This window comes from Engystomops pustulosus, chromosome 3 (genome assembly GCF_040894005.1).
Source record: "Engystomops pustulosus chromosome 3, aEngPut4.maternal, whole genome shotgun sequence".
NCBI classification, from domain to species: Eukaryota; Metazoa; Chordata; class Amphibia; order Anura; family Leptodactylidae; genus Engystomops; species Engystomops pustulosus.
Genome location: NC_092413.1, coordinates 105313411 through 105326134, shown reverse-complemented (window position 1 = coordinate 105326134; position 12724 = coordinate 105313411). Strand labels below are relative to the sequence as shown.

Here is a 12724-nt window from a genome sequence, read left to right as displayed (position 1 = left end):
GACCGTGTCCTACACGAGGCATGTACCTGCCTGTCATGATGCAGGGGCTCCTGGGTATGGTGGACTAGGTGGGATATGGCAGGACTAGGGATTGTCCCAGCAGTGGCAGACACGTTGTCACCACAACAATCCGCGCCCCGCCTCTCCCTGCTCATGTGTGCAGCACTTGCATGCTGGATAAATGCCCCCGCCTGTCACACTGTCCCGCACTGGACTGGTAGTCACCGAGCAGAGCGGCGGCGCCACGGAGCTCCGGGGACATTTCCATGTGGACAAGGAGCAGCACTGGACATTAATGAGCAGCCAGAGCACCCCCATAGCAGCGTCACCCCCGGCCTCCACTGCTAGCCATGAGCTGCCTGGATGTAATGTACCAAGTGTATGGTCCTCCTCAGCCTTACTTCACCGCCGCCTATAGTCCCTATCATCAGGTAGGTGTCATCCCAGCGCTGCTACTTCTATTTATCCACAGAACGAAGTGTGAAACTTCTCAACCGTAAAGTGTCCGCCACATGCTGGGCTCCGGGTAATTAGGTGCTAATCATAATATTGACTTAGCACCCCTAAAGCAAATAAGTGCCGCACCCTGCACCCTACACTGCATTGTATTGGAATATGATGTATATCATTCTGCATGGCTGCGCAGTGTATATATATATATATATATATATATATATATATATATATATATATATATATATATATATATATATATACTAGCTCATAGTTCAGAGCTGGGGAACAGGTGGAGCAGAGGTCTGGACACAGCTCTTTGTTTGGTAATTGTACAGACTTGGGTTACACTGTGTTTCCCATGTCCTGCACCTGTTGTAGTCCATTCCGCAAGCATCTCATACAGAAATACTGGAGGAAAGATTCCCCATTGTTACTGGAGCTCTGAGGGCTCTGCTGTACCGCGTCCTATTGTACCGGGCTCTTCTATGCCGGGTTCCGCTATACCGGATTGTGCTGCACCGGACTCAGGTACACCGAGCTCTGCTGTACCGGGCTCTGCTTACCGGACTCAGGTACACCAGACTCTGCTGCACCGGGCTCCGCTACACCGGGTTCTGCTCTCCCGGGCTCAGGTACCAGACTCTGCTGCACCGGGCACCGCTCTCCCGGGCTCAAGTACACCAGACTCTGCTGCACCGGGCTCCGCTACACCGGGTTCTGCTCTCCCGGGCTCAGGTACCAGACTCTGCTGTACCGGGCTCCCTTATACCGGGCTCCGCTCTCCCGGGCTCAGGTACACCAGACTCTGCTGCACCGGGCTCCGCTCTCCCGGGCTCAGGTACACCAGACTCTGCTGTACCGGGCTCCCTTATACCGGGCTCGGCTTTGGCCATTATTAGCGCTCCGGTGTTAGAATTCGTTCGGGATTTGCGGTAAGTTACAGGATGCGGAGTGGGACCTTTCTCTGGTGACATTTGGTGACGTTTTGTGAGTGGAAAGTCACGGGTTTTGGTGTGGTTACTGACAATTGGATGGTAACTCAATGAGAACGGACAGGTGACCCATGTCACATATTATCCGCTACTTCCTAGGATTCGCCTAGTCGGGACATCACAGGTGTTTCTTTAATAATCAGTGACTTCCTTTCTGATACTTGGTAACTTGTAGTGATTACTATTGCCTCTTAGCGCCGCCGATATAACTTTACTCTTATTGGCATTCTCTTTTTTATTTAGAAACTAGCGTTTTACTCCAAGATGCAAGAAGCCCCGGAAAGTGGCAGCAGCAGCTCCAGTAGTAGTGCCAGCGGCAGTGCCAGCTCCTTCTCCAGCCATGCCCCCGCCAGTATTAAGGAAGAGGACTGCAGCCCGGAGAAGGAGAGACCCCCTGAGGCGGAGTACCTCAGCTCCCGATGTGTCCTCTTCACTTACTTCCAGGGAGACATCAGCTCGGTAGTGGACGAGCATTTCAGCAGAGCCCTCAGCCAGCCCAGCAGCTACTCCCCCAGCAGTGCCAAGGCTTCCCGCAGTGCCAGCTCATGGAGAGGTGAGGGCATGTATCTGGTCATTCTAGGCACCTTTAGGAAAATCATCCAAACAAACTGCAAATGTTAGAATATTAGTGGATGCTGTTAAGAGTAAATTGAATCCATCAATTTCATAAATGATTTCCATCAATTTCATAAATGATTTCAATAAATGAATTCCAATCAATCCAAATTCATTCATATAGAGTATAATTCTAGTATAATTTGATGGAATACTAAATAAAAGAATGTAGTATACTATAATAAAATTATATGGAACTTATTAGGGTAGGCTAATTCTAGAAAACACTTTATTGAATTAAGCTTTTATTATATAGACATTAGTTAATAATTATAATGGTAGCTATAGTCAATAATACATTATTTATTGTTTCACACTTTTTATGCATATCATTTTATTGAGTTTTTTTTAATGTTTTCCAAATCTGTGTTGTGAGTACAAAACTTAGTTTCCAAATATTAAGAAATAAAGTAAAAATAAAACGGGGATATTGGGGCTAATAGGTTAGCCATTTCATACAGAATTCCAGTAATATATGGCAATAAATATGGGTGATTTGTTCTATGTATATAAATATAATGCAGCAAGTGAATGTATGTTCAAAGTTTATAGGACAGAGTGAACCATTTTAGGAGTGCTTTCACACCTGATGATTTTCAAGCCAATGTAGGAAATGGGTCATAGGGCAAAATAAAAAAAAGTAATTATTTTCCTCTTTCTTGTTTAATAATCTCCTAGTCTTTTCTTGAAAAATTGCTAAAATACTGATTAGAGCAATCCCCTATTTGTCTCCCCCTCTAACCTCTCTTCCAAAAGATAAGGAAAATTGCAACAGTTAGTGGTTTGGAGATGTAATTCTAGACATGAAAATCTATGTTGATAATATGAGTTTGGGACAAATCATCTTGATTTGTTGACAGATGGGAAGTTATAATGAGTGATCATTGTAAGCTCCTGTGGCTACTTGGAGAGTAGTACCAGTGCTGGATGCTTGTTCTTCTATAGTTTCACACTGATAGAAAAACATTGGAACTTCATTTTTGTGGTTAATCCATCAACTTAGTGACTGGGAACAGGCATGTACACCTCTAATGATTCACACTGGAGCAAGGACAACATGTATCTGTGGAATTAAAGTATTAGACACTATTAGTATTGCTCTGTCTGTGCCAGAAAATGTGTTGAAGCTAACCACTGTCATCAGAATGATTTACATAAAGATTCATGTCACTTAACTCATTAGATCATCAATTAAAACAAAACAATAGTTTTAACCATTTTAACTAGCACTTTCAACAATGTGAAAAACTATGGCAAATGACAAACTCAGCCCCACTGCAACTTCTAAGCAGAATCATCAGACAAACTTTATTACAACTGGCTTTTTTACAGTGATCTAGTAGTGGCTAACACACCCCATTGTGTGACTGTTAGTAAATAGATTTGATCAATAAGGGGTTTGCTTTTAGAAGTTAAAACTAAATCTAAAAACAACTCAGCTTCTTCTACTGTCAAGGACGTCCCTGCTATACTGACACATCGCACTGTTCTCCTTTATAGATCTTACAAATATTATGTGTTACTTAGATATAACTCTGTCTCAGTTATGTGACATTTGTGAGTGATTAATTTTGGTAGCATAATACTTACCCTACTTTCATAGACCATCGCCATTATCAAATCATGTACAGACTGTGTCTTTTATTATATTATTATTTTATAATAGAAATAGTATTAATAATTATACTATACAAGTTTTGTTAATGTACTCCAAGGAGTTTCTGTACCATGTTATAAAATATTGCAGAATAACAGCATTATGTACTTTTTATTAAATCCACTAGAATCCTGTTTATTGAATGCAAAAAAATTATTTTAACATGATATTTGCAGGGGATGAATTGATGTAAATGAATGGGCACTTCCCCTCTTGTGACATATACAACTTCTGTATAAGTAAATGACAGTGATTTTAGGGAGCTGAGTTCTGTTGGAACTCTCAGCGCCTGGAATGTCACACCACCTTAAGACTGGATAGTCAGTCGCACATAAGGGGATGTTCATACATGGGAAATTTGTTGATGACATTTCTGAAACTCTTGGTTGCATCTAAAAGGGGTTTATAAAAAATCCATAAACATCCTGCAGAATATCCCCATTCATGTATTTCACATCTTCTTTACAGTTTGAAAGTATACATTACCAAATGGTACAACATTTTTCTAATTATTTCAGGATATCAAATTCTTAAATTAAGAAATTGGCATCATGAAATAATTATAGTATTCCTTATCATTCGGTAGTGGTAGAGTTACAGATGTAACAGAGGTAAATTTTTCATTCATCTTTAAGTTTGTATTCTTATTGTACCATGTAGCTGGAAAGTAGTTAACCCTTGACTCCACATAAAACTAAAAAACAGTGGATTTGAAACAATGTTGCATTACAATGTGGAATCTAGAAATCCAAGTTTTACTCTCTCCTGGTTTACCTGGTTTGATGCTTGATGAAAACCTTTCCATTGGTAACATCAAAGAGTTTTACACATAACAAATAACTTTCTTTGACTTATACACAGAGAGAAATGTCTGATCATTGTGGGCCTTACTGTTTGGACTTCAACTGTTCACTTGAACGGGTGATCCTAGCCACTGGCTCCCCCTTATTCCACCATTGAGCAGTGGTCAGGAATGTTATCATGCTTTTTTATTCAAAAGGCTGACCCAAAAAACAGCTTTGTATTTGTATGATTCTCCACTGTGGTTATGTAGTGAACAGGAAGAGGGGACTCTGAACTTCATTGTAGTGATTGGTAAAAGTCCTAGCTATCAGATACTTATTATCTATTGTGTGGTTATGATATGACTAAAAACAGCACAGACATGTATTTTACTGGAGAAAATATATTCCCATATATAAAAAAATGAAAAGGTTTATTCTCGCCTACTAAAACGACCCATTGGTGCAAGATGATATGCAGGCAGACACTGGTAAATGATGTCAACAGCCTATGTTCACTGTCTTTGCAGAGGAGGCTTTGTCGGTATCTAATATTAGACATTAGCACAGTCTTTGGAAGAGGTTTATGGCTGCAACTTAGTAATCTTTTGCAACAGCCTTCTCCATGATCATAATACAACAATTCTAGTAATTTCAGTCAGACACTAATGAGATTTTACAAAAATTTAAACATCAGGATTTTATATAGGTATTGAGCCCGTGATGATTCAGCAATAATCTGAATAAATCTGCATTAAGTAGGACCAAATGTAAGCGGAGAACTTGACAACTGATGAATAAAACAAATATTATAGTAATAATTATTTTATTTGCATATTTTAAGAGCAAAGCTTACAAAAATTTTAATTGGTGTCCTTACTGGGTTTAGTATAGATGAATGGTTGTAGGTCAATTTTGAGCCAATTTTTTATCGTAAGTTACACTAACAGATAGAGCCAGGACTATCTGGATTTGATAATATATATATGTATATATATATATATATATATATATATATATATATATATATAGAACAGCAAAAAAATGGCAAAACTCAAAAATCAGAAAAACGTAATCATTTATTCACACATGTGTCAAGGCTACGTTTCGGCTCCTTGCATCTGGAGCCTTGCAACGTTTTTATGATTTCCACAAATCTCGGAGTGCTGCCATTTTTTTGCTGTTCTATGTTTTGATGGACCTTGGTTCAGGTCCTGGGAATAGCACCCGAGTTCATAACTTTTCCCGAGTGCTGCCTCACCTCTTTGTATACAGCAGCAACGTTTTGGCTTGGTGTGAGCCTTTCTCAAGCCAAGCTTTTTCTACACGGATATCTTTGTGGACCTGACTCCCGGCCCTAGTAGGCGTGCACCCAACTATTGTTTGTATGTGTTGCTTTGGACTTTCTTTTTAAAAAAAAAAAATATATATATATATATATAATGATGCTATTGCAATCATATGCAGTACTGAAATGCAAGCCCTTTATTGTAAAACTATACCATACACATACATAGTACTGCAATAGCACACTTACTTTGTATTGCTGAATGATTTATATACCTAAATATATACATTATACAAAAATGTACACAGCCCACCCACAAGTATATATGCACCTTACGCTAATATTTACACAATACACACATGTACATACACATTGCACACATATTTATGCACATACTTAACAGTGAAGAAATAGCTGTAGTGAGCTGATCTTTGCAGTACTAGCCCCTCTATCTTTTACCAAACCTGACAGAGTTGCTGCTATAAGTGACATGTGAATGAAATTTCTATAGAGTATCTAGAATCAATAGGCTACTAAATGCTTCTACATACTTCTACTATACACTGCAATAACATAGGAATTACTATAATACAGTTTCCACACATCTGATATACAATTAATATTAAGATTCATATGTTCATTTTCAATAGTAACATACGAACATCTGCATTGCATTTGTTTATGTTTTATGTAAAAGGTATTCATCGGACAGAAGCCAAGACTGTATTGCGCTGTATACGTATACAATGGTACATCTCACCCATAAGAAGGAAACGCTTTCTGCAGAGCCTCAAGGTGCAAACCTAACAAGCTATCTTTCTTTTATAGTAAAAAGAGGCTCATTAAAAGATACTCTACACATACACATACCTCACATCATGTACAAAAAATTGTAAACAAAAGCTTATGTACAATAAGCAGAGAACAATTGTAAAATGCTGAATTTAACCATGATGAGACATACAAAGCTGTCAGCAGGACACACATTTTTACCTAATGAATGGTCCTCGTAGTCTGTTTAATACTAATTCTCAATGTGCGTTTATAATAAACATTACTGCTTCCACTCACTTTTAAAAGTTGATAGAGGTTTACCTGGCTCCTTGCCAGCAAACTGGATCGAGTCATCATCATTATCTGCACACTGCTTTACTCCGTGCTCCCTCTTCTCCCTCCCCTCATGCAGAAGTAAGCTTTCAGAGACTTTCTTGCAGTTTAGAGTTAGCGCATGTATGTATGAGGGAGGGGGAAGAGTGAGCAGGAAGGAGAGTTATTACAGCATTGTGAAAATAATGATGGTGACTCTGGCAGGGAGTCAGGTAAACTTTTATCAACTTTTAAATGTGAGTGGAAGCAGTAATGTTAATTATAAAAGCAAACTGGTAATTACTATTAAATAGACTATAGGAACCTGTCATTAGATGAAAATGTGAAATCCCGTTAACAGACCCCCTTTAAGGGAAAGGTATCATCATGGTTAAAAAATGCAACATTATACAATTGTTCGAATGCAGTGATTGTTCTTTCAGTCCTATGTAAGACCATTCATTACCTACTTGCTTGACATGCCGTAAATATATGATATTATTGAATGATGTTTTTGTCTTATTCCACAGACCCATCTTTTCCAATGAGTCAACGGAGCTTTCCTCCATCATTTTGGAACAGCAGCTACCAACCTTCAGCAGCTCCACCAAGCCTTGGCAGCAGCCTAGCCGGTCCTCTAAGTGGTCCTCATACAGAAATCCCTTTTGGAGCAGACCCTTATTCCCCTGCTTCTCTTCATAGTCATCTACACCAGGGACCAACTGAGCCCTGGCACCATGCACATCACCATCACCATCACCACCACCCATATTCTATTGGGGGAGCTATAAACAGCCAGGGTTCTAGTTATCCACGGGCTGGCATGCATGAGGTATACAGTACACACTTTGATCCCCGCTACAGTTCTTTACTTGTCCCAGCATCAGTCAGACCTCACAGGATCACACCAGCAGGTACAGCGCCTGGTGCCACACAATGCGACATAAGCAAGGGAGAGCCATCTGCATCTGCATGGACAAGCCCTGGGCCGTACCCAGGACCAGCAGGAGACATGGGACAAAGCCTTAGCCTCAATGTTGATGCAGGTAAGCAAGGTTCGGACTCCTTCACCTTTACAGATGGCACTTTTCAAGTAAAGATGCCATTATATACATGTAAGTTGTATAAAAAGTGACAAGAAAATTACCCTTTAAAACTAGGTTCATCCTGTCTATTCACCACTGCAGTCATAGGCCCCATGCACACGACCGCATTGGGGCCAGTGATGAGCCCCCCCATGGAGGTCTATGGCACCTGGTAACAGTGCAGTGAGCACACTGGACCGCAAAATATAAGAAAAGTTCTACATTTTGCCGTTTTTATGGCACTGCCCTTCTGCTTTCAATGGAGAGGGGAGGGGTGAGGAGCACTCACTCCCCCTCTCTCTTGCACTAAGCTGTATGTACACCAGGCTATGGCTCAGACGAGCATACATTCTTGTGCATCAGGCCTTACAAAGAAATATACACCTTAACTTAATCCACCATCATCTTTGTACCACAAACGCTGGTCATGCAAGAGTTAGAGAATCCATATCCACCACCAGTACTTTTGAAAAAAGTGATACGTCTGGAGTTTATCACTCACCTAGCAGCAGCATATTAAAGGAAATCTACTATCAAAATCAAGCCTGATGAACCAGGGACACTTACTCATAGATCGAGGTACCGTGACTGTGGTAATCTTCTTATTTGTTATCTATGGTCCCTTTCCTTCTAAATTAATTTTTTTAATCATGATGATGAGCCCAAGGGGCTATTCTAGCCCCTCTGTGAATTGGCCTAACAGACTGTTTGCTTAATGTAGTAATCTTAGCGTTGAGGTAGCACAGAATTGGTGAGACATTGTAACAGCCTGTAAAGCCAAATCACAGAGGGGCTAAGATAGTCCCTCTTGCTCGTTAATATAATTTTAAAAGTTGATTTTAGATGGAAGGAGGCCATGGATAACAAATATAAGAAGATTACAACAGTTACACTGCCTGGATCTGTGTGTAAGCGCCCCTGGTTTATCATGCTTGCTTTTGATGGTAGATTTTCTTTAAATATTATGTGCAGTTGTAGATTGTACCACAAATAATGTTTAGTGTCTATTTGATACCTTATTCACACAACATAAACACATTTGCTGTGAATTGCTGGAGGTAACTTAGTTTTAAAGGAAAGCTACCATTTAGTTTAACAAAAAACAAACTAAACATACTCACCTGCGCTCTTACTCATCACGATCCTGGCTCTGGTCTTCTTTATTGTTGACATGTCACATATGACTACGTATGACTATTTCTGTAGATAATAATGGAAGTGTCCCTATTTATACCGTCCCACCATCTTTCACAAAGTTGTAGGATTTCCATTTGCAGATAGCAATGGTTCCACCTTTTTGGCTAAGATGGAAATATAAAAACAAAGTTATTCATTCCAGACTTTTGGACGAGAAAGGTTTTTTGCCCTGTAAGGAAATAAGCTGTTTATTTTTTGTAGTTTTATCTCTTAGAGTTTACATAACATTTAATGGATTAGCTAAGAGCCATAGATATTTAGGTAATACATTTGTAGACTATAGTTTGTATAATAAGTTTTGGTGTCAATGGTAATATCTCTTCTTCAAAGGAACTACATTATACAAATATCCAAAAAATGTCTTACAAAGAAAGCATCAGAAAACAAAGGAAGCTTATTGTCTCTCATCTGATTTATCTGGTGGTGGTTAGTGGACTTCTCACTTTCAGCTCTTCTGAATTGTTTCTCAGTGTTTGCACCACTGATGGTGAAGCATTCATCCCATCCATGCAATACATTCCTGCCCCGTACATTTGTCTCAGTTGTCTTTTTGTTTGGGGTTTTCTTTCCTGGATTGTGAAAGATATTGTTACAGGTTCTTTGAATCAGGATTTAGATAATTGATCAGTTCAGACGTTGTATGTTGTGATGTGTTAACAACTGAAAGGAATCCTTGTAATGACTGATGTTGGCAGTCGTGTTTATAGATAACAAGGCTGGTGTAAAGTCTTATTAACAATAGTCAAATGCTATACTTTTAGATCCTAAAGAAGAATCATTTATAAATATTATTCATGCTATAAATTAGTCAGAAGGATTATCAATCTGATTATTATTTCTGGATGGTTTATCAGAAGAATAACAGCCATTTAGATTTACATAATATTATACTGATATGTGCCTACAATGCACAATACTAATATGAATACCTTACCAGCCTGCAAAAATGACAGTACAACTATATCAATTACAACAATAAGACTTGTCTGTAAATGCCCTTTGTTTAAAGGCAGTGGAACACATTTTATTTACGCACAGTTAGAAACCCTGTCATTATGATATTGTGATGTTGATTCGGATAAATTCAAGGTTGGTGAAGAAGACAAAAAGGAAAATAGAGAGATATGATTGAAGGGTTGACAAGAGTTCATAGACAACCCTTAGACAAAGAGAAAATGTTTGGCGGTGTCAATATGAGCTGTAATGATAACGTATTATCAGATAAAATGCCTGAGATTAGTTTGCATAGAAAGTTACTGTAAAAGCAAGGCATGTTCATTTTACACTATTACATGACAACTATTTCCGCCTGGCCACCATCACAGATTTCTAGATTTATACCTGAGAAACAGATATGCCCTAAATATGCATTAACAGCATGTAGAGAACTAAATAAGCAGTAGAGATGGAGCCTTCATGATGCTTACTTTTATTGTTTGACAGTCACTTAAAAAAATTGAGAGCTCACATAAACATTGGAACATGTCATTTGTTTCCCTAATTTGTTTTACTAATAAAGTCCCTTGTAGATTTTTGTTGTATAAACTTGAATACCTAAAAAGGGGTTCTATAGCTTTTTAGCTATATAAGTATATCTTTCACTTATCTATCATGATATCTGTCACCAAAAACTCTAGAACTTAATTAATTGTACGTGCTCTTTTCTTTCTTTTTTATTTACCATTATATGAATCTATAGAATCCCTTTTTATTTCATCACTGTACCAATTTCCTCATAAATGGCCACCCCCAACTTTTATTATACCCTATTCATAAATATCTTGTACCTTTAATTCTTTCCACCCTTTTCAACCACCTCTCTCTTCCTCACTCTGCTTCTCTGCCTCCTCCATTCCCAGGTTTACAGCCTCAGGATAAAAGCAAGGATCTGTACTGGTTTTAAAACCTGTTGCCCATGTAGATCCTCACTACCTTGTAGAATTGGTGGCATTCTGAGCTGCTTTGGTTTGGTGGTAACAGCTTGTGATCTTGGTTTACAGCTCGACGCTACACCTTCTGTGGAGGACCTCTCCTGAGCTGATCTTCTCAAAGACTCTCAGCCAAATCACTTTATCCAAGACCCAGAACATGTGTTCCAGCACTAAGACTGCAACCAGAGGATGGAAACTGGACTCCATATCACCGGCAATGCAGGAGACATTCTTAATCCCTCCCAACTCAAAAGACTCATATTTTTATTTAAAATGTGATCAAAATTGGTGCCACCAAAAATATATATAGAGATATAATTATATATTAATATAATTAACTTGCATTCTTATGAGGAAAAAAAGACTATTTTTGTTGTGAATATTTTTTATGCCTAAGTGAAATTGTACTTTCCAAACCAAGCTGCCTGAAGAACAGAAGTCTAGTGTGTTTGTAATATTCGTTTTATGACTACACAGAGCACAGAGCACACATGACACGTGCAGACTATGGACATAAATGAACAGACTAGAGGTTGATGGACTAAAAGCCCATATGTGGACATTCAATCCAGTCTTTTGTGAGTGGTAAGAATCTATCAGGAGCCACCTGCCCAAGGCTTATAGAAATGCAGCTGTTAAATGGACAACTGTTCGAACTCCCAAAATATGACAAGCAAGGTGGCACTTCTCAGGGTTTAGCCCAACAATCACATTTGATTTTTTTTTTTTTTTACAAGAGAATTTTATGATGAAAGAAGAATTGCTTTTCAAAACTGACAGCCTACATGGATGGAACAACTGCAGCAGAGTGAAAGGTGATATTCTGCAGAGACACATTTTAGTGTGACCATTGCATCACTACGTATGTTTATGTTCCTGTCATCTTGTCACTTTAATTTGTTTGGGAAATTGTGAGATGTATTTAATTGTAGAGTTTCTGCATTAAAATATCTTCTTGTCCTTAGATCTGTTGGTCCTTGATCAGAACACATATAAATAGAGAATAAAGTACATAGGGCATAAAGCACAAGCTACTTATATCAGTGCAATGGTTTTCTTAGCAGTCATGGCTGGAGAAGTTGCATTTGGTAGAGAACTTGCAATGAGAGCTCATTCTTTCCATACTTAATTTAACTCTCCTGGCACTACACACAGTCGTCAAGATGGATAAATGTTGGTATTACATTCAAGTATCTGCCTGGGTGAGATTTCTATGTCTAGAAATATTTGAAAGCAGCAACAGCTTGGTGGTTTATGGCCTTGATATCCAATACTTTGCCCACTTTGCCCAGGGTTATCTGGCAATACCACAGGGCAATGTCTAATAATGAAGGATGAATTTAATTAACATTCTGCTTAATTTATATGTGACACTATGTGGACACTTCTCACTATGTGTGCTCTTATACTCCAGTTATGTTCTACAAAAATAAAATACAGGAAAAATATTTCTTGCACAACAAATAAACTTGTATGTGTGCTCAGTATGTGTGCTCTTAGACTTCAGTAGGTTGGTTATGTTATGCAAATGTATGTTATTTGATACTGAATGACACTGAACATGTTGTAGTTCACAAAAAAAATTCTGCTTTTAATCATATTTCAGAAAAAAATATATTTATTGACCAACAATAC

General features: G+C 38.6%; 1 protein-coding gene across 2 annotated transcripts; it reads left to right on the top strand.

Moving 5' to 3' along the window:
* Positions 1-210: 210 nt before the first annotated feature.
* VGLL2 (vestigial like family member 2) lies at positions 211-12053 on the top strand. 2 transcript variants are annotated; one of them, XM_072141718.1, is made up of 4 exons: positions 211-431; positions 1692-2001; positions 7407-7922; positions 11159-12053. In XM_072141718.1, exons 1-4 carry the CDS (start codon positions 351-353, stop codon positions 11197-11199), a joined length of 948 nt encoding a protein of 315 aa, XP_071997819.1. In that variant the 5' UTR covers positions 211-350; the 3' UTR covers positions 11200-12053. The 2 variants fall into 2 exon arrangements, with proteins under 2 accessions (XP_071997819.1, XP_071997817.1); XM_072141716.1 differs by lacking the exon at positions 11159-12053 and adding an exon at positions 11018-11150.
* The last annotated feature ends 671 nt before the right edge of the window (positions 12054-12724 follow it).

Coding starts and splice junctions, on each gene's coding strand:
- VGLL2 (XM_072141716.1), top strand. CDS start 351: ATGAGCTGCCTGGATGTAATGTACCAAGTGTATGGTCCTCCTCAGCCT. Junction 432..1,691: donor CCTATAGTCCCTATCATCAG/GTAGGTGTCATC, acceptor TTTTTTATTTAG/AAACTAGCGTTTTACTCCAA. Junction 2,002..7,406: donor CAGTGCCAGCTCATGGAGAG/GTGAGGGCATGT, acceptor CTTATTCCACAG/ACCCATCTTTTCCAATGAGT.